General features: G+C 44.1%; 2 protein-coding genes across 14 annotated transcripts in view; one reads left to right on the top strand and one right to left on the bottom strand.

Annotated features, from left to right (window-relative positions):
• LRPAP1 (LDL receptor related protein associated protein 1) overlaps positions 1-27,827 on the bottom strand; it is a 462,538-nt gene that overhangs the window by 124,371 nt on the left and 310,340 nt on the right. The window lies entirely within an intron of this gene.
• Positions 1-27,827, top strand: part of HTT (huntingtin) — a 137,019-nt gene that overhangs the window by 29,929 nt on the left and 79,263 nt on the right. For 12 of the 13 annotated variants that reach the window (XR_009540451.1, XR_009540450.1, XR_009540453.1 and 9 more), the window contains 15 exons: positions 3,314-3,455; positions 4,179-4,357; positions 7,982-8,186; positions 9,384-9,431; positions 12,350-12,430; positions 17,102-17,454; positions 20,356-20,479; positions 20,737-20,855; positions 22,492-22,603; positions 22,855-22,992; positions 23,805-23,963; positions 24,062-24,159; positions 25,387-25,526; positions 26,529-26,592; positions 26,843-26,943. Coding sequence is in view for 8 of the 13 variants with exons in the window: in XM_060148802.1 (XP_060004785.1) it covers positions 3,314-3,455; positions 4,179-4,357; positions 7,982-8,186; positions 9,384-9,431; positions 12,350-12,430; positions 17,102-17,454; positions 20,356-20,479; positions 20,737-20,855; positions 22,492-22,603; positions 22,855-22,992; positions 23,805-23,963; positions 24,062-24,159; positions 25,387-25,526; positions 26,529-26,592; positions 26,843-26,943 (2,063 nt within the window). In the remaining 5 variants the exon portion in view is untranslated. The remainder of the gene's footprint in view (positions 1-3,313; positions 3,456-4,178; positions 4,358-7,981; positions 8,187-9,383; positions 9,432-12,349; positions 12,431-17,101; positions 17,455-20,355; positions 20,480-20,736; positions 20,856-22,491; positions 22,604-22,854; positions 22,993-23,804; positions 23,964-24,061; positions 24,160-25,386; positions 25,527-26,528; positions 26,593-26,842; positions 26,944-27,827) is intronic. The other variant, XM_060148801.1, reaches the window with a different exon arrangement.

Here is a 27,827-nt window from a genome sequence, read left to right as displayed (position 1 = left end):
CTGTCTCTGCGGGAGACGGGGAAGTGAAGACCACATCCCGGGCTGCCTGGGTGGGAGCGGGGCTTGGCAGTTTACCCAAGGAGCTGTTAGATGAGCAGCTGTTTCGTCCCCACATCCACGCCACTTTCAGATGTCTCTGGTACTCCTAAGCCTGAGCTTTTCTTGGCTTTCTGTGGCTTGAGTGAGCTTGCCTTTGGTTGGTGGCTTTCAGTCCTTCTCCCCAGCTCCCAAAAAGGCTTGCGTGGGAACTTCTGCCTGAGGGCTGCAAATCAGTCCGTTACCACTTGTTTACTTTCTAGCTTCCAGAAATTTGCTAATGCCTCTAGTCTGTGCTTGTCCCTGTTCTGTTCTTTTTGTCCTTGTAAGTTTATGCTTTTTAAACCTTGTACATGTGATTCTGGTGGGGTGTCTGGGAAGTTAGAGGTTCACGTGTCCAGTACAGCATGTTTGATCAGAAGTTTCCTAACAGGAGCCCTGCGGTGTTATTCTCAGGCTTGCCTGTTAAATATTGAGACTCCCGAGCCTTTTATTTGACTGGTGTATAATGTACATACAAGAAGCATGTAAATCATACATGTACTCCTTGATGAGTGGTCACAAAGCGAATCTGCCCTCACGGCCACTGCCTAGGTCTGGACATATGGAGTATTACCGGCACCCGGGAGCCTCCGCCCCCTCTCCCTGTCACTACTCCCTCCTTCCTCCACAGGGCTGATCACTGACCTGGCTTCTAATGCCATAGGGTCTGTTTCTAAATTGTAAATATGTAGGACCATACAGTATGTATTCTCTTCGTCTGGTTTCTTTTGCTCAGCACTAAGCTCGTGAGATTCTCCCACGTCACTGTGTGTGTCACTAGATCCTGTGGTTTTCCGGAGCTGTGTAGCGTTCCCTTGGATGAATGTGCTCCAGCTCATCATTTTACCGCAGCTGGACCTTGGGTCGTTCGTAGTATTGGCCGTCGCGAGCATTGCTGCTGTGCCTGTCCTTGTACGTGTCTCTTGGAGCACAGGTTGTGATAGCTAGAAACGGAGATTGTGGGGTGTGTATACGCCACCTTCGGTAGATGCCTCCAAGCAGCTTCTCTCAGTGGCTGCACGAGCTCACACCTCATCAGCGGTGTGTGCGAATTCCGGCAGCCCCTGGCCTCGCGGAACTGGAATTTCGGTCATTTTAGGCTTAGCCGCCCGCTGAGTGTGTTCCGGAGTCACAGTTTGGTTTAATTTCCATTTCCGCTCCCTAAGTACTCTGCCCTGAAGTGGAATGAAGTACTCTTAAGTGTATGTCCTGCCTGTGTTTAGAGAAGTGGAGCTATCTGCCCTGTAGTCTAGCGCACTTCCTCCGCTTGTGAGAAGAGCTTTTAAGGGTGGTCTAGGTAACCTCCGGCCAGCAGCCTGCTACAGGGCATTCTCGGGGTTGTGGGACTTAGACCCAAGGAAGCCCCCTCGAGCTCTCGTTCCATTTTACTGTTATTCCAAACTTTAAGTTCGCCATGGGCTGACTCTTCATAGTAATGTTTAGCTTTCATTCTGCTTAGAAGTTTGGACTAATATAGGATGATTCTTTATTTACCGTTTCAGTGATGTGTGTGTGTGTGTGTGTGTGTGTGTGTGTGTGTTCTCACTCAAAGGAGTTCTTTAAAATGTATCTTTCCTTGAAGCTAAAAAAGTTTGTCAGAGATAAGTTGACTGGTTTCTCCGGATATTGTCTCTGGGGAGAAACTGGAGGCCACAATCCACTAGGGGTGTCCTGTGGCCAGGGGTCTGGTCCTCCACCTCTCTGGTTCCAGAGGTCTAATCTGTGAATTCGCTGAGCGTTGATGAGCCTCTGAGAACCAGTTTATGCCAACACGTAGTTAGGGAGAAGCTTGTTTAAGTCAGATGCCAGGCTGTTAATTGGCTGCTCCTTTGCCGATGGTTAGACTCCCCGGTAGGGCCCCAGTGGTGTCCCTGACTTGCCCAGCGAGGCTCCGTACACGCCCAGCAGTAGCTGGGCCAAATCATGAGCTATGCTCAGAGCATAGCTTAGAATGGTGGGAAGTAGACGTTCTTAAGTAGCATAGTCACCAAACTCCTGCAGCTGGATGGTCACCCCCTTTCATTGTTTGGATAATTTTGTGAAGACTTAAACGGTCATCGTTAGCAATATAGCACCCCTAGAATTATAGCACCCCTCCTTTGGGTTTTCTTGGAGGCACGGTAACAAGTCTTATTCTCTGATTTCTTAGGAAAATAGCTGTGAGGAGTGTGTGGTCTCAGCTCAGTTACGCTGCACACGTTTTCCAGACCTGGGACTGTCTCTTGGTGGCATTAGCAGCACGTTTACAAGCCGTCGTTCAGGCTGGGACCTTGCTGTGATTGGCTAGCACTTTTCTCCTGGACTTCATTATTTACTGTGTGTGGTTTTGTTTTTTTTTTTGCGGTACGCGGGCCTCTCATTGTTGTGGCCTCTCCCGTTGCGGAGCACAGGCTCAGCGGCCATGGCTCACGGGCCCAGCCGCCCCGCGGCATGTGGGATTCTCCCGTCCTGGATCGGGGCATGAACCCGTGTCCCCTGCATCGGCAGGCGGACTCTCAACCACTGCGCCACCAGGGAAGCCCTGCATTTATTTTACATAGTGTTATTCACTGACCCTGGCCCCAACTATTGTGGGGACACCTTTTCTAGAAGTGAAGGCTTTCACTCTCGTGTAGGGACGTAGTTGCTGAGCAAGTCCCTACTCAGTTTATAAGGAAATAAATCGACTACATATTTGCAAACTGCTCTGAAATATCCCAGATTTGGTGTGCTTCCTTTCAGCTCTAGGAAGGTCTCAAATTGTTAGTACTTTATGCTCTGCAAGAATTTGGAGCAAGTTATGCTTTTTGAAATACATGATGGTTTCTTTTTCTTTTTTTTTTAAAATAAATTTATTTATTTTATTTTATTTTATTTATCTTTGTCTGCGTTGGGTCTTTGTTGCTGCGCACGGGCTTTCTCTGGTTGTGGCGAGCAGGGCCTACTCTTCGTTGCGGTGCGCGGGCTTCTCACTGCGGCGGCTTCTCCTGTTGTGGAGCGCGGGCTTTAGGCACGCAGGCTTCAGAAGTTGTGGCTCGCGGGCTCAGTAGTTGTGGCTCGCGGGCTCTAGAGCGCAGGCTCAGTAGTTGTGGCGCACGGGCTTAGTTGCTCCGCGGCATGTGGGATCTTTCCGGACCAGGGCTCGAACCCGTGTCCCCTGCATTGGCAGGCGGATTCTTAACCACTGCACCAGGGAAGCCCATGATGAGTTTCACAGGAGCTTCGTCTTCTGTCTACTTGGACTTTGCTTCCACAGGTTCTGTTAAAGGCTTTCATAGCGAATCTGAAGTGCAGCTCTCCTACCGTGCGGCGGACGGCGGCCGGCTCGGCGGTGAGCATCTGCCAGCACTCCAGGAGGACGCAGTACTTTTACAGCTGGCTGCTCAGTGTGCTCTTAGGTAAGGCGCAGGCCTGTTAGTGAGTCTCCCCGTGGGGGGTGGTCACTAGCGTTTACTTGAGACAGGCCTGCGAAATTCTTTAAAATCAGGCAGCCCCTCGGCTTCTGGACCGGGCCCTTTAGCTCTGGCCGGCTGGTAAATGTGAGTGAGCCCCTGTGGGGTCTGGGTGAGGGTTCCAAGAAGGCTCCTCCCCCTCGGTGCAGCGGTGCGGATGCGGCCAGGCCCTCGGACAGCTAGCGGGGCCGTGGGCGGGAGCCTTCCCGGGCCTGGCCCTCTGGCAGCACACCGTACCACCTCTGCGGAGACCCTGAGTGCAGGGAGTCCCCGTGGCCGGAAATTGAGGCTCAGGTCCCTGTGAGGGGCCTCTCTGGAGGGCTGTAGGCCCGGTGAAGGCTTCTCCTCTACTGTGGGCAATTGTGGAAATCCGTGCTGGCAGGTGCTGCCGGGAGCACACGGACGGACAGTCGACGTGAAAGAGCTGCGGGGCTTTCAGAGGCAGTGAAACTCACTCACTGCAGGGCCTCGCTGAGCTGAGGCTTTAAATGTTGCCCCTTAGAGCCACTCCTGGATTTTGGCCGCTACCGTGATGTTTGTGCCATCTGTTTCCCTCCCTGCCAGCCTCATGATGCGGTTCTGCTTTGGATCTCTTCCTGTGAACAAAGGAAGCCACGAGTCTCCCAGTAGCGAATCCGATGTGACAGAATCTTGTTGCTGCGTTTGTAGGTTTGCTGGTTCCCGTGGAGGAGGAACGCTCCGCCCTTCTGATTCTCGGAGTGCTGCTCACATTGAGGTATTTGGTGCCCTTGCTGCAGCAGCAGGTCAAGGACACGAGCCTGAAAGGCAGCTTTGGGGTGACGCGGAAAGAGATGGAGGTCTCCCCCTCGACAGAGCAGCTCGTCCAGGTGGGCGTCCCGCGCTTTACTCTAGTGCTTGTGCGCACGTGACCCACGTTCGGAGACTCAGCTAATTTGGAAGAGAAGTGGCAGAGCCGAGGCTTAAGAGCGTGCACTCTGGAGCCAGACCCCGTGGTTCAGATCCTAGGTCATGACCCCGGCTACTCCACCTGTGTGTGGTAGTGATGTCAGATAAAAATGAAGGCGTCCCTTTACAAGGTCACCGAGGGTACTGTTTACGTGGACCTGCTCGAAGCAAACCCCAACCATCGTATTGTTTTACTGCAACTATTTCATATGTGTCCTTATAGATGAGGACTCTTTTTTAAAAATTTTAATGACAATGCCCTTGTCATACCTAAAAAAAAAGAACACTTTCTTAACATCAAATACCCACGTATCCCCTGTCATTTTGTTCTTCTGCTCTTTGGAATCAGTACCCAAATAAGATTGGTTGATAAGGATTGTGATTCTCTTTGATCTGATGGTTGCCTTCTATCCCTATTTTTCCCTTAGAGTTCATTTTTTGAAGAAACAGATTGTCCTGTGGAACTCCCGGCAATCTGATTTTTTATTAATTGACTCTCCGTTGTATAAATTAACATGCTTCTTTGTTGTCTGTATTTCCTGTAAACCAATAACTGGAGCTAGAGACTTGTCAGATTTGGTGCATATTTTATAATATATGTAATATCTGAGTTTTGGTAGTACCTGTACAGTATTTTAAAATAAATATTATTGGAGTTGCATGCTCAGAACTTTTTTTCTGATTTTTTTTTTTTTTAAAAAGGCTGCTTAGTCAAAAGTTTGGAGACCATTGGTCTAGTGGGGGAAGCAAGCAAACAGTCACTAAATAGCAAGGCGGGGGGTGTAGGGTACTGTAGAGTACATGGCGGGGGGCAGGGGGTGTGCATGACCAAGTTCAGGGAGGCATGCTGGGCAGGCTGTTACGGCTGATGCTTTTGGGTGAGTAGGATTTGAGCAGACACAGGGAGCTGGGAGAAGAGAGTTTTATAGACAGAAGCTGCAGCCTTTGCCAAGTGCACAGAGTGAGAGAGTGAGAGTGTGCGGGTGAGGGTGAGCTGGATCCTGTAAAGGTCTCCAGGCTTTCTCACAGGTCAGTAGGGGTGCTGGGGGAAGATGTGGCTAGAGGGATATTGAAAACTGTGTTAAACTAAGAGAGCAGTAATCCTGGGAGGATGGAGTGAAGGGGTATGGGATGTGGTGCTTAATTAATTACAAATTTTCTTAATAGTTAATGTTTCTTCAACATGGTTAAACAACATGGTACCTTGTTGCATTAGCAAGCTAGATAAGATTGTCTCTAAAACATATCTAATCTATTTTCTTTTGACTGTTGGCCATTTTGAATTAAATTATTTTGATTAAGAAGTTCAACTCAGCTAATGTAATAATAGTTTGCCTAGCTATATTTAAATAGAATTTAAAATAATCCTGAGCCTGGCTAAACTGTTAAGCAAGTGTGGGCAAAATATAGATACTTTTAGATATGTAAGAATTCAGTTTGCTTTTCATGTGCACTTACTTTTTTCATGTATGCTTTTTGAAAAAATTATTTGAAGATGTATTCCAGCAAAATGAGAAATAGATAACAAAAAAAGAGGAAGTCCTGAAATCCAAGAAACAAAGCACCTAACCCAGGAATGTGTTAGAAGCAATTCTGAGATGACTGGTACTGTGTGCCATTCAGATTAGAAACGGAGTCCAAGGAGCTCCTTGTGACCAATGTTATGATTAAGTGCTGGGAAAAAGGGAAGGCATGTGTGTATGTTAAAAGGAGGGGAAAACCAGGAAGATTTATAAAAGTAAGTTATCCAATTATGAAACAAATTAAAATGTTGAATAATTTTAAGCAAGTAAGAGATTATGATAAAAGAGAATCCATTTAACGGTTATCCTTGGGACATTCTCTTTCAAGTGACACAGGACTAGTAATAATGAAATACTTCTTTCTTTTTGGGTCCAGTCACATTAACAGGCTTTGCGGTGAAGGGTGTTAATGTACACGTGATGAGACACATACTGGTTTTTTTTTAATTGGCGTATAATTGCTTTACAATGTTGTGTTAGTGTCTGCTGTACAGCGAAGTGAATCAGCTGTACGTATACATATATCCCCTCCCTCTGGGACCTCCCCCTCCCTCCCCTCCCCCATCTAGGTCATCACAGAGCGCCGAGCTGAGCTCCCTGTGCTATACCGCAGGTTCCCACTAGCTACCTGTTTTACACATGGTAGCGTACTTACGTCAGTTGTAATCTCCCAATTCATCCCACCCTCCCCTTCCTGCCCACCGTGTCCACACGTCTGTGCTCTACGTCTGCGTCTCTATTCCTGCCCTGCAGATAGGTTCATCTGTACCATTTTTCTAGATTCCACATGTATGCGTTAATCTGCAATATGTGTTTTTCTCTTTCTGACTGACTTCGCTGTGTATGACAGATGCTCAACATCTAGGCAGAGCACGTGCGATTTTAAAAGTTACATCGTACTAAATAAATGTAACCCTTAATATAAAAGCACTCAGGTTGCTAACAGAATTTGGGAGGAGGCAGATGAGGTGAGGGAGTGTGGGTGCCCATTTCCCCCATTTACATAGTAAGAAGTCAAGAGATTCTTTGCTCAGAGCAGACGGCTCAGGAATCGCGGTGTAAAGCTGATTACCTAGAGCAGGGCTCGTGGGCCAGCTACTCAACTGCAGCACCGTAGCAGGAGAGCAGCCACAGACAGTACACACACAGCCGTGCTCCAGTAAGACTATGTGCAGAAACAGATGGAGGGCCACATTCGCCTGTGGACTGCGGTTTGCAGATCTGTGACCTAGAGTTACGGAGGTAACCATCAGAGGAACTAAAAACAAGCCAGTCAAAGTAGCCACCTTTGAGACTTTTACTCTATAAACCGCTATACTGTCTTTTTAAAAAACGTATATATGACTTTTATGATATTAAAGGTAAGGCTGCCCAACTTGGCAAATAAAAATAGGGGGTACCAGTTATTTGAATTTCAGATAAATCATCAGTAATCTTGTGGTGTAAGTATGCCTGAAATTGCACGGGACACAGTTACACTACAAAATTATTTGTTTATCTGAAATTCAGGTTTGGCTGGGAACTCCGTATATTATCTGGCACCTCTAATTAAAGGGAAAAAGGATAAATACACTATGTTCATATAATGTGATATAGTATTAAAAGCACTAATGAAGTTTAATGTAGTGCCTTTAAAAGCTTTGGAAACCCTTTCTCAGTGGCACTCATGACAGTACTTCTTGCTTATGACGTGTGTGTTCGAGTAGCTGCGCGCTCCGTGTATTTGGGGCTTTACTCTCCTTTACTAGTCGCCCGTTTACGGAGCTGGAGCTCTTCACTAGCCTGCTTCTGCTTTTGTGGAAGTGCTCTATTTACTTTTAAGGAATTAAGGTAACAGTGAAAAAAATGCTGGGACTTTAGAAAACAGCATGGAAGCTATGATCACACTGGTAGAAGGGATAGAGAAGTTTTTAGAGAGTGAAATTAAGGCACAAATTTTCCCAACGTAAGACAAAACAAAAACCTGAAACCTAGGACACATTTTAAAAACCATGGGAATGACACTGGTGTTTCTGTTTCTAGGTGTACGAACTGACCTTGCATTATACTCAGCACCAAGACCACAATGTTGTGACTGGCGCACTGGAACTCCTGCAGCAGCTCCTCAGAACCCCTCCACCTGAGCTCCTGCGGGTGCTGACCACGGCGGGCGGCATCGGGCAGCTCACTGCCGCTAAGGATGAGCCCGGTTGCCGAAGTCGTAGCGGAAGTATCGTGGAGCTTATAGGTAAGGTGTTAGGAAGGTGACTCTTGGAGTCCACCCTGCAGTGTTATTGGCCCCTCTCCTGACCCTTGCTCCGATGCTGTGCTGAGCAACGGACAGCTCCGTTCCTTAGGAGACTTGCGATGCAGGTGTCGTCCTTATTGTGTAGACGGGGCAGGGCTGAGGTGGGAAGGCTAGGTGGCAGGGTGAGGCCAGCACGTGAAACCCGCCTCCTGCATCTCACTCGGCTGCCTCTGCGTGGCATTTCATCTGTCGTGAAGTGGAAGCATTCGGGAAGGGATTTCCAGGCGCTGTGTCCCTTTGCCAAAGGTGGGCTCTTCAAGTCTTCCTGGAATTCTGGACTCCTTTTCTGCCCTCTGGGCCCTTTTTGCTGTCGCGCCTGATTCTAGAAAACCCCTTCTGTTCCTCGTCTCGTGGCACCTCTTCCGCCCCATCTCTGCTCTTCTTCCCCATGCTCTTGGGCACTGGGCCCTAATCCCGCCCCCGGATGCTGTGCAGACCTACCAGTCTAATGTGGAGCTGCCCCTGGGGAGCTGGAAGAGATGGGTCCCTGAGTCGCAGCCTCTAGAACTGGGTCTGGCTCAGCGGCAGAGGCTTCTTTCTGCAGCCTTTGCTGACTGCACTTGAGTAGGCGTGGTGCATGGGGTCCGTTTAGTGCAGTGTGGGTGCGGTGTGGCCTTTACCCACAGCATCTGCAGACCAGGGAAGGTTGGCGTGAAGTCTGACTGCTGCCTCGTTTGAACACAAGTGTTTGCCTGAACCATGAGTAGAAAATGTTGATCTGCCTGTCCACTGTCCTTTGTACTGCACAATCCTTTTCTCTCTGGAATGCATGCCTTACAAATAATTGCTGGAAATACTAATTTCTAATGATTGTTTCTAATGAAAATTTGTACTTAATTATTAGTTGACCAAATTATCCGAGATTTCTAATGTTTTTAGTTTGACTTTTTAAATGCACTTTGAGCTCTTTTGCATTTTAGAACTGTATATTTGAGTGTTAATATAATTTCCACGTTGAAATTAAAATTGTAACATGCAGATTTCATGTTACAGTATGGTAGTTAAGCACCACCTGTAGAAATATGTTCACATATTTTCTAGTTTTAAAGTTGAATCAAGCTTAAAGATTTTCTAATTCCTTCTGCATTTTAGTGGCTTGTTACCTTACTTTCATCTGTCATTTTCTGTGATTTACAGCTGGAGGGGGTTCTTCATGCAGCCCTGTCCTTTCAAGGAAACAAAAAGGTGATTATTTCAGAAATGATTCTTATTTTCAATTTTACTGCTTTTTCCATATTTCTGTAATGTAATTGGCTATGCCTATAACTCTTCTCAGCAGGGTGATTATATGTATAAATGTTGCTGGAATCTGATAACCAGGCCTGAATAGTCCTGTAGGATGGCTTTTTAAAGAATAAATAATTAATTAATTTATGGCTGCATTGGGTCTTTGTTGCTGTGCGTGGGCTTTCTCTAGTTGTGGCGAGCGGGGGCTACCTTTTGTTGCAGCAAGCGGGCATCTCATTGCAGTGGCTTCTCTTGTTGCGGAGCACAGGCTCTAGGTGCACGGGCTTCAGTAGTTGTGGCTCGCGGGCTCTAGAGCGCAGGCTCAGTAGTTGTGGCGCACGGGCTTCCTTGCTCTGCGTCATGTGGGATCTTCCCGGACCAGGGCTTGAACGCGTGTCCCCTGCATTAGCAGGTGGATTCTTAACCACTGTGCCACCAGGGAAGTCCCTAGGATGGGTTTTAAAAGTTGCTTGTGTATCAGAATTGGTTTGTCATATATTTCCTTTTTTTTTTTGGTTGTACCACGTGGCTTATGGGATTTTAGTTCCCTGACCAGGGATTAAACCCGGGGCCCCGGCAATGAGAGCACCGTATCCTAACCACTGGACCACCACAGAATTCCCTGTCATAAATTTCTAATGCTTTAGGCCAGGGGTCAGCAAATGTTTTCTGTAAAGGGCCAGGTGGTACCCATTTTAGCCTGTGGCCCTTACTGTCTCTTTTGCAATGATTCAACTCTGTCCTGTGGCAGGAAGGCAGCCATAGACAATACTAAGCTAATGGGTGCAACTTCATTCCAGTACAACTTTATTTTACAGAACTGGGTGAGCTGGAGTTTGCCTTCTCCTGCTTTTAGGGAATGTTATGTTTATAAAGGTAACTCATCTTCCCAATGAATTTTGTTTAGTATTAGGAATAATGTTTGGTTAATTATTTGGTGAATTTGGGCCTCGTTGTCATTTTTCAGACATATTTAGCCTCGTACATACCTAAGTTTCTGATACAGTTTGTTTATTTTTATTTAATCGAAGTGTGTCTGACATGGTCTGATAGCTTTGGTACACGTCATCACTTATAGCACCAATTATGTTCTGTTCCAGTCTAGATTTCCATAGGAAAGAATTGCTGTTGTTTTCTATTTTGAAATCCTAAAAGACTTATACCGTTTTTGGGGTTTTTTTGATGTATAATTGACATATAACAACTAATCTTTTACATACAACATACTAATCTTTTTTGTGTGTCATGAGTTGAATATTTAATTGAGAGCCTAATGCCTAATATTATTTGTAGTATTGAATGGGATCTTAACAGGAATAATATTCTAGCCTTAACTGGATTAAGTAAGCATTTCCTAGAAGTACTTAGAATTAATAATATTTGGGCCATCATAGTGTGGGATACTTAGTCAAGTTTGAGATTTTGGTGAAAACACTGAGATTGCTTGAAAACTGAAAGGGTTCCAGGAAAAGCTAGCCTTTCTATTCTTGGACTAGGAAGAGATTTTTAGGCATGTGACTAGATTTCTCCGGCACTTGCCTTGTTTGTTTCTCGGTCACTTTTTCTGATGATGATAAAATGACTCGTTGACTAGTAGAGATGTATTTTGTTTTCTTGGGGGCTAGGACATACAATTTGTCCTCATTCTCTTTTTTGTTTTTCAAGTGTTTTGTTGTTGTTTTTATTTAGAGCTGCAGTTTTCACAGTTTCCTGTCATAGCTGCAGAATTCTTTTTTTCAAGTGAAATCTGCCAGTACATAGGAGAGAGAAAAACAGAGTTGTCGTTGTTGAATGTAAGGGTGAGGGCTGGGGGTTGTGGCCTGGCATCCTGGCAGCAGCCTGGCCCTTGCCCACTCTTCGGGAGAACTCCTTGGAACAGATTTGCAAACTACTGTTTCCAAAGACAGAGACTGATTTCATTAACTCTGAATTCACAGGTTGGAATGTTATTTGCTTTCTCAAGGTAAATCACTTGTTCTGTAATAAAGGACCCTGTTATTTAGTAGATAAGCGAAGTTGCTGTGTTAGTTTCATCTAGATTTTGAGTTTCCTTTGCTTTATTCTGGGGTGGGGGGAGGGCTTTAACGTCACATCAGTGTAGATTTGTGGAAGTTATCACCCCTATGACTTAATCGTTGAAGAGCAGTGAAATCAGAAATTGGAACTTACCAGTAATTATATTGATAGTGTTGTTTAATGACATTTATATGTAATATAACCAAAATGATTTAATGATCCCAGTTAAATCATGTTAAGACTTTTGTTTACTTTTTTTCTTATTAATATAATTTAGAAACCATGAACTGTGAAATGTATTTTTAGGATTTTGCAAAAGATGAAATATTATTCCATCCTCATAGATCATAACAGTACCTGAGTATTGATTATCAATGATAGAAATCTAGCAGATTAAAAGATAAAATAAAAGTGACTTTTAGCTATAAAAGTTTTATATATAAGTTTTGATGTGCCATTGGAGATATGACATGAATATTCCAAAGGCTAATAGAATTGGTTCTAGCCATAACTTACCATTTTTAAGATTAAATAAATAGTAATATAAATTATTTAACATTAACAGTAGTCTAAGTCAATAAATATTAATTATTAAAGTACTTTGTGGTACAGATTGAGAATCGTTGCTTTTAATTCTTTTTCGATATAGCTTTATTGACTTTAATAATACTCTAAGTATGATATCTCTGCATTTTTTGTGTTTCACACTCTAGAGGTATAAAGGAACTTATATATAATGATGGACTGAGAGCAGGAATTAAATATACTTACGATATTCCTCTTGGAATGTACATTTATTTGATTTTCAAAGTTCGTCCTTTTAGCAAGCTTAAAAGGACTCTCGCTACATCATTTCCTAGGGAAAGTGCTCTTTGGAGAAGCAGCAGCCTTGGAGGATGACTCTGAGTCAAGGTCAGACGGCAGCAGCCCCACCTTTTCAGGTAGCTCTCTCGGAGTGGCCGTGGTGTCCTCCTTGCTCTCCCCTGCTGCGCCCACCTCCTCCCCTCCCCTGCACCTCCATGGATCTTGCTCCTGGGAGGCAGCAGTGAAGCCAGCTTGCTCAAATGGTGGATGATTCAGGAGTCTTTTATAGTGTTCACTTTGAAATGTGTGTGTGTTTTCTTGCATCAAGTGTTTGCTGTTTTCCCTGGTTTAAGCTGTTTTAAAATTAGGTTTATACTCCCTGAGTATAAGTCTTTTTGAGAAGAGGATGGTGGGTAAAGTGTCTCATGAATTGCATGGGTTGTGAGGGGGAAAATGGGATTAAAAATTGTCTGAGGCTCTGAACCAGGAAGAAATAGAAAATATGAACAGACCGATTATCAGTATTGAAACTGAATCAGTAATTTAAAAACTCCCAACAAACAAAAGTCCAGGACCAGATGGCTTCACAGGTGAATTCTACCAAACATTTAGAGAAGAGTTAACACCTATCCTTGTGAAACTATTCCAAAAAATTGCAGAGGAAGGAACACTTCTAAACTCATTCTATGAGGCCACTGTCACCTTGATACTGAAACCAGACAAAGATACCACAAAAAAAGAAAATTACAGGCCAATATCATTGACGAACATAGATGTAGTCAAATAGGATTTATCCCAGGGATGCAAGGATTTTTCAGTATCCACAAATCAGTCAATGTGATAGACCACATCAACAAACTGAAGAATAAAAACCATATGATCATCTCAATAGATGTAGAGAAAGCTTTTGAAAAAATTCAACATCCATTTATGATAAAAACTCCAGAAAGTGGGCATGGAGGGAACATACCTCAACATAATAAGGGCTATATATGACAAGCGCACAGCTAACATCATACTCAATGGTGAAAAGTTGAAAGCATTCCGTCTAAGATCAGGAACAAGACAAGGATGCCCAATCTCGCCACTTTTATTCAACATAGTTTTGGAAGTCCTAACCACAGCAATCAGAGAAGAAAAAGAAATAAAAAGAATCCAAGTTGGAATGGAAGAAGTACAACTGTCAGTGTTTGCAGATGATACTATACATAAAAAATCCTAAAGATGCCACCGGAAAACTACAAGAGCTCATCAATGAATTTGGTAAAGTTGCAGGATTCAAAATTAATATACAAAATTAATATACACTAACAATAAAATGTCAGAAAGAGAAATTAAGGAAGCAATCCCGTTTAGCATCTCATCAAAAAAAGAAAAACAAAAACCTAGGAATAAACCTACCTAAGGAGGCAAAAGACCTGTACTCTAAAAACTATAAGACACTGACGAAAGAAATTGAAGACAACATAAACAGATGGAAAGATATACTGTGATCTTGGATTGGAAGAATCAATATTGTTAAAATGACCATACCCCCAAGGCAATCTACAGATTCATTGCAATCCCTATCAAATTACCAGTGGCATTTTTCACAGAACTGGAACAAAAAATTTTTTTAATTTGTATGGAAACACAAAAGACCCTGAATAGTCAAAACAATCTTGAAAAAGAAGAATGGAGCTGAAAGAATCCCTCCCTGACTTCAGACTCTACTACAAAGCTACACTAATTAAAACAGTATGGTACTGGCACAAAAACAGACACATAGATCAGTGCAACAGGATAGAAAGCCCAGAAATAAACCCACACGCTTATGGTCAATTAATCTACAACATATGAGGCAAGACTATACAATGGAGGAAAGACAGTCTCTTCAATAAAGTGGTGCTGGGAACACTAGACAGCTAGATGTAGAAGGATGAAATTAGAACATTCTCTAAACCATATATGAAAATAAACTAAAAATGGATTGAAGACCTAAATGTAAGAACAGATACTATAAAACTCCTAGAGGAAAACGTAGGCAGAATACTCTTTGACATAATCACAGCAGTGTTTTTCTGGGTCTGTTTCCTAGAGTAATGGAATTAAAAGCTTTTGCACAGCAAAGGAAACCATAAAGAAAATGAAAAGACAACCTACAGAATGGGAGAAAATATTTGCAAGTGACGAGACCGACAAGGGATTAATTTCCAAAATATACAAACAGCTCATACAGCTTCATGTAAAAAAAATATACAATCCAATCAAAAAATGGGCAGAGACCTAAATAGACATTTCTCCAAAGAAGACATAGAGATAGCCAACAGGTACATGAAAAGATATTCATTATCACTAATTATTAGAGAAATGCAAATCAAAACTACAATGAGGTACCACCTCACACCAGTCAGAATGGCCATCATCAAAAAGTCTACAAATAATAAATGCTGGAGAGGGTGTGGAGAAAAGAGATCCCTCCTACACTGTGGGTGGGAATGTAAATTGGTCCAGCCACTACGGAAAAGTGGAAGTGTGGAAGTTCCTTAAAAAACTGAAAATCGAGCTACCATATGATCCAGCAATCTCACTCCTGGGCATATATCCAGAGAAAAACATGGTTTGAAAGGATACATGCACCCATATGTTCACTGCAGCACTACTTACAATAACCAAAACGTGGAAACAATCTAAATGCCCATCGACAGAGAAATGCTTAAAGAAGACGTGGTACATATATACGATGGAATACTATTCAGCCATAAAAAAGAATGAAATAATGACATTTGCAGCAACATGGATGGACCTAGAGATTATCATACTAAGTGAAGTAAGTCAGACGGAGAAAGACAAATATCGTATGTTAACACTTATATGTGGAGTCTTAAAAAGATGATACAAATGAACTCATTTACAAAACAGAAATAGATTCACAAAGAAAACAAACTTATGGTTACCAGAGGGGAAAGAGCAGGAGAGGGATAAATTGGGAATTTGGGTTTAACAGATATACACACTCTTATATATAAAATAGATAAACAAGGACCTACTGTATAGCACAGGGAACTATATTCAATGTCTTGTAATAACCTATAATGGAAAAGAATCTGTAAATATATATATATATATATATGCATGTAGCTGAATCACTGCTGTACACCTGAAACATTGTAAATCAACTATACCTCAATTAAAAAAAATTGTCTGAGGATAATTTAACTTGAAAGAAATTTACATTTGTTTACAAATAGTTATCTAAGCTCTTTATTCATCTTGTGAAAGATGAGTATTTAGTAAGATACTAATAATTGGATTAAATGAGAGTGGTTTGGGTTGTATAACCCTGTGCAAAATAATATTTTTAGATAACTGAAAATGAGGCTGAAATACTGGGGAAGGAAAATCTGAATGATTTCAGTGGTGATTACTTATTTATTGATTTAGTCTACAAAAGAGAAATTGATTTTTTAACTTACAAAAATAAAGTTAAAACAACAAAAAAATTGCAGCTATACACAACATTATAAAGCCCAAGTGCTCATTGACCCACTGGCCTACAGGAGTGACACTGCTAACAGCCTGGTGTAGATTTTTATGTAGTGGTAGTATATTTATTTATTTATTTATTTATTTATAAATAAATAATTTTATTTATTTATTTGGTTGTACCGGGTCTTAGTTGCAGCAGGTGGGCTCCTTAGTGGCAGCTTGCCAGCTCCTTAGTTGTGGCATATGAACTCTTAGTTGAGGCATGCGTGTGGGATCTAGTTCCCTGATCAGGGATCGAACCCAAGCCCCCTGCGCTGGGAGCACAGAGTCTTAACCACTGTGCTACCGGGGAAGTCCCCATAATGGTGTTTTGTTTGTTTGTTTGTTTGTTTGTTTTTTGTTTTTTTTTTAAATGGGAATTTAAAAACTAAACTAGGAAAATGTGAAACTTTACGCTACCGGAGAGTAGGATTGGCTTAGAAGTCTTGAACAGGGTCTGGGAAGAAGGAAAGCCCATCTCCAAGAGCACTGCTTGCTTAGAGCTCCGGGCATTTGGGTTTTTTTTGTTTTTTGCTTTTTTAAATAAATTTATTTATTTTTGGCTGCGTTGGGTCTTTGTTGCTGTGCGTGGGCTTTCTCTAGTTGTGGCGAGCGGGGGCTACTCTTAGTTGCTGTGTGCGGGCTTCTCATTGCAGTGGCTTGTCTTGTTGTGGAGCACGGGCTCTAGGCACGCAGGCTTCAGTAGTGTTGGCTCTTGGGCTCTAGAGCGCAGGCTCAGTAGTTGTGGCGCACGGACTTAGTTGCTATGTGGCATGTGGGATCTTCCCGGATCAGGGCTCGAACCCTGTCCCCTGCATCGGCAGGCGGACTCTCAACCACTGCACCACCAGGGAAGCCCTGCTCCAGGCATTTGTGACCACCCAGCCTGTGCCCCTGACCAGGCTGCCTAGGAATCGCCTAAGTCTTGTCGCTGCTCCACGCTCAGGCTGGACCAGTTGCTTAAGAACTGGAGGTGGCAATGTTGCTGGGCAGGGTTCAGGTTTTGCACTGAAATGCCATTTGAGAATATTCACAGCACTTAAAAAATATCTACTTGTGATCCTTATTTTATCAATACTGTAATATAGTAAAAGGTAAGTAAATAATACAGTAAACATGTTTGAAGGATGCACTGTTGTCTTGCTTTTGAAATTGAGTAGTTCATATTTTCACTGTATTTCAGGGATTCTTGCAGTTAAAACATTTGCTGATAGTGAACTTTGGGGTATTTTGCAAATATCTGATCCCGTATTGAATGCTTTTCCTGACCCTTTGAAGAATGAGTGTTTCTTTGTCTTCAGCCTCAGTCAAGGGTGAGATTGGTGGTGAGCTGGCTGCCTCTTCTGGGGTCTCCACTCCTGGCTCAGCTGCCGACTCTGTGGGTCACGACATCATCACTGAGCAGCCCCGGTCACAGCACACACTTCAGACGGACTCGGTGGATCTGACCGGCTGTGACTTGACGAGTGGTGCCACTGACGGGGACGAGGAGGACATCTTGAGCCACAGCTCCAGCCAGATTAGCGCCGTCCCATCTGACCCTGCCATGGACCTGAACGATGGGACCCAGGCCTCCTCTCCCATCAGTGACAGCTCCCAGACCACCACCGAGGGGCCCGATTCAGCCGTGACCCCTTCCGACAGTTCTGAAATTGTGAGTGGTTGGAGGGGGCAGCCCGGTTTCTTCAGAGGGGCCTTCCCTGGAGGCCCAGACCTGGACCCTCCTGCTGGTTCACTCCATTCATCTGACCCTCTGATAATAGTGTAGAGGTCACCAGCTCAGATCCTTAACAGGCAGCTCGGCCCCATCTGAGTCCTTCACTGAAGGAAACAGCCCAGTGTCTTTTGCGCCGAACGTGGAGGTCACAAGTGCATTAAAAGTTTCTTAATATCTTATTGGGCACAGGTTAAGTCATTATTTTGAAAGTCCTTGAGGAGCCTGTTAGTAACAGACCTGTGGTCTTAATGCAGGATGATTAAGAACATTAATACTGTGCGTTATTTTAACCCTTTTTGACTTTTCAAAACCTTTTACAACATGTCCCATCTTGAGCATGGCTCTGAGGGCCTCTTATCTGAGTTAGTGGACAAGAAGTGCCTCAAGAGTGGTCTAAGGTTTGCTACAGGTATATGCCAGATTTTACAGCGCCATTTTATCGAAACAGTTTGTACTGTTGTTTTGCTACTATTGAATGCATTTTATTAAGAATATATATATATATATTTTACTTAAATGAATACAGAAACTGTGCGTTGCAAATCATGAGCTAAAGCACTGGCAGCTCTCCACTTGTCACGTGGATGTGGTTCCTAATGGCCGAGTGGATTGCCGCTTACTCAGCTGGAGAAGTGGGCTCACGGTTGGGGTTTTTAACTAGAAGACCTGGAGGAGGATAGGACAGATAACGGGAACGGTGGGAAATGATTTTAAGTCAGGAAAGGGTGAAGAGTGCTAACCAGTAGGCTGGGAGAAGAGAAGGTTGGGAAAGTGCTGGGCTCAGTAGCACGTTAAGTGTGCGGAGGAAGTTTCTGTTGTTTGCTTATTGCACCAGCTTTCATCTTGCCTTTTCACAGTAGATAATTTCTGGGCAGGTTTGCTACAAGTAGGACTGAATGACCATAGGAGGTTGTGAAAGCCTCCCATCTGGGAGTGCTGCAGCAGCTGTATGTTGTGTGGTAGGGCTGGGCCAGGGACCCACGCCGGGCTGTAGCCTGCAGGGAACTAAACCTCTTCCCTTGATGCTTCTCACACTGGCAGAGTTCTTTCTGATTTATGAGGTGCTTCCATGTCCTTTATTTAGTCATTAGTTATTGGCTGAACAAATGTACTGAGCATCTGTTATGTTCCAGGGATTGTCCTACAAGCCGCAGATGAAGTAGAAGGCACAACATACAAAACTGCTCACACAAAGCTAATATATATATTTTTTAATTTAATTAATTAATTAATTTATTTATTTTTGGCTGTGTTGGGTCTTCGTTTCTGTGCGAGGGCTTTCTCTAGTTGCGGCAAGTGGGGGCCGCTCTTCATCGTGGTGCGCAGGCCTCTCACTGTTGTGGCCTCTCTTGTTGTGGAGCACAGGCTCCAGACGCGCAGGCTCAGTAGTTGTGGCTCACGGGCCTAGTTGCTCCGTGGCATGTGGGATCTTCCCAGACCAGGGCTCGAACCCGTGTCCCCTGCATTGGCAGGCGGACTCTCAACCACTGCGCCACCAGGGAAGCCCAAAGCTAGTATTTTAGAGTGGGACTCCTCAAACTGTTCCCATTTAGGGCCAGATAATAAATATCTTTGGCTTTGTGAACCATATGACCTGTGTTGTATACTCATCTGTGCTGTTGAAGTGCCAGAGCAGCCGTAAATATGTAAATGAACGAGCATGACTGTGTTCCAATAAAACTTTATTTACAAAAACAGCTGGTGGGCCAGGTTTGGCACACCGACGTAGTTTGCCTGCCTCTGTTCTAGAGTGTGTGCCTCTGTGGGTGGGGCAGATGATGAGCCAGTAATCAACAGGTAAATAAACACATAGTCAGATAGCAATAAGTGCCATAGAGAAAAATAAGCCAACTGTAGGAGGTCGGGATTGTCCTCATGAGATAGCCCAGTGCGGGGCTTGTCTTGGAGGGAGCCCACCACGATGAGAATTCTGGCTCGGCCATTTACTAGCTGTGTAGCCTAGCACAGTTATGGCCCTTCTTGCCTCAGTTTTCTTATCCACGAAATGAAGATGATGACAGTACTTATGTTGTTAAGGCTTATGAGGATAAGGGAAATAATACATGTTATTACTTTTGAGCCTGCCTGGGGTGTAGTATGATATTCAAAAAATGTTGTTTTTTATTGTGGTGAAACTTCTCATTTTAACCTGTGTGGGTTCTTTTTTTTTAAAACAGTCTGGAGAGTGGAGGAAATCATTTCTTTCTTGGTTGTTTTTGAGCAAGTAGCTCAGTTTCTTTTTAATTTAATTGGAGGGATTTGGGATGATTTTTTAAATGATATAGAATTTATTTCAGTAATAATTTAACTTGCATACTGAAGGTACATCACTCAGTTTTTCAGGTCAATTACAATTGGATGTGAAAAATTTTGCTGTATGAAATCATAACCCACATATATGGCTAAATATATGAAATATTGTGCCCAAAACTTAGTTGGGTCATTTCTAACAGTTTAGGGGATAACCTATTGGTAGACTTTTGTCTAAAAGATTTTTCCTCATTTTTGACTTACTGTAAAATTTGCTTGTGAACACAAAGACTTTTGTTTGGATTTTTTTTCTTTTTGTAATCAAAAAGAGAAATGTTCAGATTGGAATTGTTTTGGAATTTTTAGAGTTACAAAAGCTTTTTATAATGTAGCAGTAATGCGTGGTCAGTCAGCTCTTGATAATGTACACGCACGCACCCACGTGTACTTGAAGAAGTGACCTTCGTGTTGGCGTGTGAGATGTGGTCCGTGTTATTTGTGGGGTTTTGCCTTTGCCTTCCACGTTGGAGGGCTTGCCCCTCGGTGGTCGCACTTCAGAACCCTCACAGCCCCTCTTGAACTGTTTAGGTATTAGATGGTGCCGACAGCCAGTACCCAGGGATGCAAGTGGGGCAGCCCCAGGACGAGGACGAGGACGCTGCTGTGGTTCTTCCTGATGAAGACACGGAGGCTTTCAGAAACTCTTCCATCGGTATGTTGACTTCAGGCCATGTACTACGGAGCGGCCTTGTCTTCAACCCTGACCTCTTATGTCTCAGCTTCTGAGAAGAAATCTCCTGGTGTCTTTGTTTCCTGAGGTGTAAATAGCAAATGAGGAAGATCAATTGTGAAGTTATTATCCTTTTTTTAATCTAAATCCTGTGGTTTCATATTGACTTTGTGTAAATATGTGTATTTGTGTTTTAATTGGAAACTTGTCACTTAACCTCTCTTTCTCTGATTTTGAAGCCCTTCAACAAGCACATTTGTTGCAAAGCATGGGCCACAGCAGGCAGCCCTCTGACAGCAGTATAGATAAATTTGTCTCACGAGATGAAGCTGCTGAGCCAGGAGATCCAGAAAACAAGGTGAGACACTTAGGCCCGAGACTGCTCAGCCTCCCGAGCTCCCGTGAGTGTTCGGCAGTGCCCTGGTGCTGCCTGTCCACCACGCTCTTGGCTTTCCCGTCGCTGAGCTTTTGCTCAGCTGTCTCCCCTTCGCGTATTGACCTCTTCCCGGGTCTGCTCTGCTTTTCTGCCTCTCCAGGTGTGAGCGCGTCCTCACCATCTGGTGGTCATGCATGGCCTTGCAACATTCTTGGTTTTGTTCCATTGAATTGATTTGTTTGTTTGTTTATTTATTGTGGTAAAACACTCATGACAAAATTGACCGTCGTAACCATTTTGAAGTGTACAGTTCAGTGGTATTAAGTGCATTCACACTGTTGTGCAGCCGTCACCACCATCCGTCCACAGAACTTTTCCCATCTTCCCAAACTGGAACTCTGTCCACTAACCTCCCATTCCCCCGGCCCCCGGCCCCTCTCACCCACCATTCTGCTTTCTGTCTCTATGGATTTGGTGACTCTAGGGGCCTCATATACGTGGAACCATGCGGGATTTGTCCTTTTGTGACCAGCTTGTTTCACTCAGCAGAATGTCCTCAAGGTTCATCCGTGTTGTAGCAGGTGTCAGAACGTGTTTACTACATTTTGCTTTTCTTTCTCCTCATCTCTTAATGGACACTTGGGTTACTTCCACATTTTGTCTGTTGTAAATAATGCTGTTATCAGTGAGTGTACAAATACCTCTTTAAGACCCTGATTTCATTTCTTTAGGGTGTATGTCAGAAGTGGAATTGCTGGATCATGTGATAGTTCCGTTTTTAATTTTTTGAGGAAGCACTGTACTGTTTTCCGCAGCAGCTGCACCATTTTACGTTCCTACCCACAGTGCACCAGCATTCCATTTTCTCCACATCTTCGCCAGCACTTGCTGTTTTCTGCTCTTTTTGAGAGTGGCCATCACACTGAGTGTGAAGTGTATCACTGTGGCTTTGATTTGAATTTCCCTGATGATTAGTGATGTTGAGCATCTTTTCATGGGTTTATTGGCCATTCATATGCCTTCTTTGGAAAATGTCTATTCAAGTCCTTTGCCCATTTTTTAATCAGGTTGTTCGGTTTTTTTGTTGCTGCTCACTTGTTCATTGAACTATTTTAAAATTATCTCTCTTGCTTACCTTTTCCATGTAAGTGTCCTGTATTCCCAGCTAATTTTAAATTCCTTGAGGGCAAGAAGTAGTGTTTTGTACTTAGTCCCTCCATGATGCTCAGTCGCTGTAGCGGCCTCGGCTGTTCCTTCTGGGCCCCCTCGCACCAGGCCCACCCCTCGCAGCTTTGGGCTCCCCCAGGCTCTTTCCTCTGCCCGAGGAGCTTCCCCCGGATGCCAGGTCTCAGCTGCCCTCCTGTGTGGCTCCCTCCCTGCACGTTGGGCTCATCCCTGCCACAGCCCACGCGGCCCCGGGTCAGGACTCCCTCTGGCTGGTCTGATTCTGCTCTGCCGTGGCCCGTGAGGCTGGGCACCTGTGGGTGAAGGTAGGCGTCTCTGAATCCCAAGCGCCTGGCACAGCTGCTGTTCTGGAACTATTTGTTGGATGAACTAACGAATCAATGGGTGGGTTCTGTGATTATAAGACAAACAAGTGTCAGTTTTTCTGTTCCAGCCCTGCCGGATCAAAGGCGACATTGGCCAGTCCAGTGATGAAGATTCTGCTCCTCTTGTCCATTGTGTCCGCCTTCTGTCCGCTTCATTTTTGCTAACTGGGGAAAAACACGGTAAGTGTAGAAAAGCAGGTGCAGAGTTGAAGGGAATGACTTTAGGTTTCAGAGGTCATCTTGGGAACCAGCTTCGTGCCTGTTTGCAGCAGACAGAGTAGAATCTGGGGACGAGCTTTGGTTTTCACTGACTGGAGCGGGAGGGAGGGGAAGACGGGAGCAGCTGGTTTAGTGGGTCTAGTTTTGTGTATTTGGAAGCTGGATGTGTGCTGCTTTGAAGCTGAAGGTGACCCAGGTGTATTTGTTTGCAGCCTTGGTTCCGGACAGGGATGTGAGGGTCAGCGTGAAGGCACTGGCGCTCAGCTGTGTTGGAGCTGCTGTGGCCCTTCACCCTGAATCTTTCTTCGGCAGACTTTACAGAGCACCGCTTGACACCATGGAATACCCTGGTACGTTCCAAGTTTGTATCTTATTCCTCACGTTCAGTCATTATTTTGAAAACTATTTCAAACCGTCTTGACTATTTTAGTTTTAGAGCACTAAGTTTTCTTAGCTGATTTGCGGCATTTGAGGGGTGTTCTCCATAAAACACACAGTCATGTTTTTAGCTTCCTGGACCCCCTATAGATGCAGCGTTTAGTTGAAACACATACAACAAAGCGATAGAAATCTGGGAACGGCAGAGCTTATTTGCATATGAATTGGATTTATACCAAAAGCACAAATTGTATATAATCAAAATGGCTTTGGGCCACACCACCCAGGCCAGGTGTTCACACTCAGAGCCAGTGGGCACCAAGACCAGCTGGGGCAGCAGCGAGCCAGTCTCCTGTCATGCACGTTCTGGGGCGTATTCTCACGATACAGTGAATGGTGGGAAGACTCGCTCCCCTAAAGTTATCCTCCTGCCTGCTCTCTGTCTTTCCTTGGGCAAGGGGACAACCCATGCTTTTGAATTTATATTAGGTAAGTATGGACAAGTTTGAGGTTCTCTAATAATTTTTTGAGATGAAACCTTGGAATTTTGATTATTGGCTGACAACCTGGAATTATAATCCAGAAAATCTATTGTGTTGAAGGATGAATATAGAATCTTTAAACCCCGAAACGTTTTTACCACTGATGGTTATTATATTCAAGTCTTTTCTAGATTAGGATCACTGCCTCGCCCTCTTTTTCTTTCCTGAGAATTCAGCCTTTGCCCTGAGTTAGAAAGTTGACGGTAGGGACTTGTACAGTGGCCGGCCGTCTCTCTCCACAGAGGAGCAGTACGTGTCAGACATCTTGAACTACATCGACCATGGGGACCCGCAGGTCAGAGGAGCCACAGCTATCCTCTGTGGGACCCTTGTCTCCTCCATCCTCAGCAGGTCCCGCTTCCACGTGGGAGACTGGATGGGCACCGTCAGAACCCTGACAGGTAACGTCGAGTGTTCATTTTTCAGTGTTGTCTCTTCCAGATGGCATTCTCATGTTCAGGTTCACATGAAGGTGTTTGTTCCTTGCTTTTCCGATCAGGAAATACATTTTCTCTGGCGGACTGCATTCCCCTGCTGCAGAAAACTTTGAAGGACGAATCTTCTGTTACTTGCAAGTTGGCTTGTACAGCTGTGAGGGTGAGCATAGTCATTTGTGGAAATCACTTCTTTGATTAGTGGAAATTTTACCAATGTTACAGTTAAAATTGGAGCTTAACATTAAATATTTCCAGATATTCTGAACAATAATAAACATCTGTGTATCCACCACTCAGCCTTAGAAGGAAAACATTGCCAACAGTTAAGGTTTAATAGACTTTGATTTAAATCTCAGAATATTTGTTTGAAGTATACCTTCCCTAAAGGGTGTCTGTACCTTGCTCACATTAAGCGTAAAACCTGTTGAATTAAAAAACCAACAACTCTTTCAGTCCCATAGAATGGATAGAGTTAAAGTGAGGCATAGGGGTTATTTAATCCCCTTTGTTTTTTGTGTCGAGGGAGAGCCCCAGTCCTTTATGTGGTAGGAAACTTTATATCAGCTGGTTCATAAATCACAACTGGCTAGTCAACAGCAGTCCAAGTTAACCAGTAAAAATCAAAACAAAAACCCTACAATTGTCAGATTTATGACAATTTAATTTAATTTAATCCCCTTTGTTTTTTGTGTCGAGGGAGAGCCCCAGTCCTTTATGTGGTAGGAAACTTTATATCAGCTGGTTCATAAATCACAACTGGCTAGTCAACAGCAGTCCAAGTTAACCAGTAAAAATCAAAACAAAAACCCTACAATTGTCAGATTTATGGGATACCGTCCCTTTGGCCCGGCCAGAATTGTTCCTCAGTTAGAGTTGTTTGCCAAGTTTCAGTCAGTCTGTCTTTGCTGGAGCAGAAGGAAGGGGGTTGGCGGCAGGCAGCAGGCCGTGTGTGGAACTGCCCACGAGTGTGCTCAGGGCTCGGGGGAGGGTGCAGCCTTGGAAGCCCCGTCCCGTCCGCTCGTGCGGCCAAGGGCAGGGTCACGTCAGGAAGGGCTCGGGTGCTGTGTCCCGTGTGCTGGGCGCGTGGCTGAGCTCGGGTTTAGCGGTGGCGGTGTGGCGCGTGGTCGGTGATGGCGATGCTGGTGTCCGGGAGGAGAGGCCGGGGTAGCAGCAGAGATGGGGGGAAGAAAACGGTTTTGTGGAAGGGACACATTTACTTTGCAACTCGAGTTTATGGAGGTGAGTGTATATGATAAGTGTTTCTGAGAGATGTGGAAACAGGGCAGCATCCCTGTCGCTGTTAAAGGAAGACGGAGCGGGGACGGTGGGAGGGGTCGGCGTGGGAGGGGTCGGCGGAGGCCCACCTGCCGCCCGCTGTGCCTTCCAGCTCTGCGTCATGAGTCTCTGCAGCAGCAGCTACAGCGAGTGGGGGCTGCAGCTTCTCACCGACATGCTGGCCCTGCGGAGCAGCTCCTACTGGCTGGTGAGGACGGAGCTTCTGGAGACCGTGGCAGAGATCGACTTCAGGTGAGTGAGTCGGGCTCGTTGGGTCGGCGAACCACAGCCGCTCCCAAGTTGGAACAGGTGTTGGAAGGCCCGGTCCCCTGGTGCCAGTAGTGACGCTTATCAAGTGACCCGTGTCAGCATCGGAGTGGTTTGCACGGCTGCCGCTGCCCGTCTCCTCCTTGACTTTGCCCCCTTCCTGGAATGTTTACGTACAGGCAGAGGAGTGGGGTTTTCCGGTAGTCTTAGTCATCTAGGTGTTCTGGGTGGTGTGAATAAAAGAGCTCGAACTTCTAAGACAGTGAAGCTTGTGTCACTTGTGCTTGTTTAAATGAGTGTACTTAGCACTGTACTGAACTTAGCTGATCTGTATTGTGTTGCAGTTAAAAATAACTTCTGATGCCTTGCAGTTTTCATTTTCTAAGAGTAAGTTTTCTTTCCAGATGATTTCTCTCCATGCTTTCTTTTAGACGGGAAATGGTCCTTTATTGCCCGGGAATATTGTGCTTTTAAGCCGCCATTTATAGAGTGCTTGTTGCGTGCCAGGCTGGGCTAGGTGACCTCTGTGGGTTACCTTCTCTCAACCTCACAACATCTCCATGAAGTCGGGGTTGCTTTCACCTACGCCTCACAGACAGGACCCTGAGCGGGGCGGGCGGGGACCTTCCGGTCTTGGGGAGGCGCCAGAGCCTCAGCCCCCTCCCCACAGTCTGCCCCTCTGAGCTGATTCTGTAGGGCACTTGGGTCTTTCAAAGTAACAGTTGCTTATATCCATTTTGAAGGAAAATAGTTTCCTGAGTAGTGTCTGACTGAGTCTGGAGTCAGGAGAGCAGTGTAAATTCTACTTGTTTGGAAAACATGAGTCTTTCTGCTGTTTCAAGCAAGGCTGCCTCAGAGCCTTCCCTGGCTCTTGGTTAATGTGCTGGAACCAGCCGTCTTCCTTGCTCTGTCAGTCGTGCAGGCCATCAGCGGGTGTTTGTTCAGTAACTAAATTGTTTCATTGTGAAATATGTTCTTTTGTGTTAGGTTGGTGAGCTTTTTGGAGGCAAAAGCAGAAAACCTACACAGAAGGGCCCATCATTATACAGGGGTAAGCCCTTCATTTTTGTGAGGCCGTGATTTAACTTCCAGGAAGTGCACTTTCCTAGTGGAGTAGAATGTCTTGGAATGCATTCTGTCCTAGATTTATTTCACATGAAGTATTTATTGACATCATGAAAGTTGTGATTGTATGCGTGACTCTAGGACTAGTGATGTTGAGTTCTTCCTCACTGGCTTTCCAAAATATCTGACCTAAAACTTAGTTAATATATCTGTTTTTATTATCCTTCTTTCCAAAGCTTTTAAAACTGCAAGAACGAGTGCTCAATAACATTGTCATCTATTTGCTTGGGGATGAAGATCCCAGGGTGCGCCACGTTGCTGCAGCTTCGTTAACGAGGTACTTACCAAGTATTTTATCTCTTTTCACTTTCTTGGTTAAAGTACTAAATGATATGAGAATGGGAAGAGAGGGGAAAATTCAGAGGACGTGGGGCAGTATTCCTAAATCTTTTGAGCTCACAGTCAGCTACTCTTAAACTATCAAAAAAGGTATTTTTCACTACCTTAAGGGTCTAAAATGGAAATTTAAACAACAAAGTACTAGCTTCATATTATAAAAGTAATGCACTTTCATGGCCAGAATTTTGAAATATGGAGACTAGCACTGGAAAAATCACCTTCGGTTCTACCATTGGAGATAACCACTGTTAACATTTTTTCCTGTATATCCTGTGTACAAGTTTCTTTTTCAGAATTGGGACAAAATGTACATGCAGTTCTGTTATCTGATAATTTCCACATAATGTATTATTAGCATCTTCCTGTTGGAAATACTCTTCTTAAAAAAGAAATTTTAACTGGCATTGTTGTCTGGGGTGGCACCCTCTATTCAAATATATTCATATTTCTGTACTGAAGTGCATGACATTTCATATAGTGTGAGATAAATAAAGCCTGTAAATATTGTTTAAAAAGTTTTTTAGTTAGTGGCCACTTTTTCACTATGTAGTTGTGATAAATTTTTATATAAATATTATTTGGTTGGATATTAAATCTTTATTGATTTAAATAATGAATAATGGTTCAGTGACTGTTGTTATACATAAATGTTTATGTGTAATTTTTTTTCTTAGAATTAATTCCTGGAAGTTGAGTTACTAGGCCAGGCAAGCTTTCTGATTTTCCCTAGTAGCTTTATTGAGGTATAATTTTATATCTCTAAAATTTACTCATTTTAAGTGTACAGTTAAATGAGTTTTGGTAAATTTACAGAGTTGTGCA

This window comes from Lagenorhynchus albirostris, chromosome 4 (genome assembly GCF_949774975.1).
Source record: "Lagenorhynchus albirostris chromosome 4, mLagAlb1.1, whole genome shotgun sequence".
NCBI lineage: Eukaryota > Metazoa > Chordata > Mammalia > Artiodactyla > Delphinidae > Lagenorhynchus > Lagenorhynchus albirostris.
The sequence above is the reverse complement of the archived record's forward strand: the minus strand, read 5'-3'. Positions and strand labels throughout refer to the sequence as shown.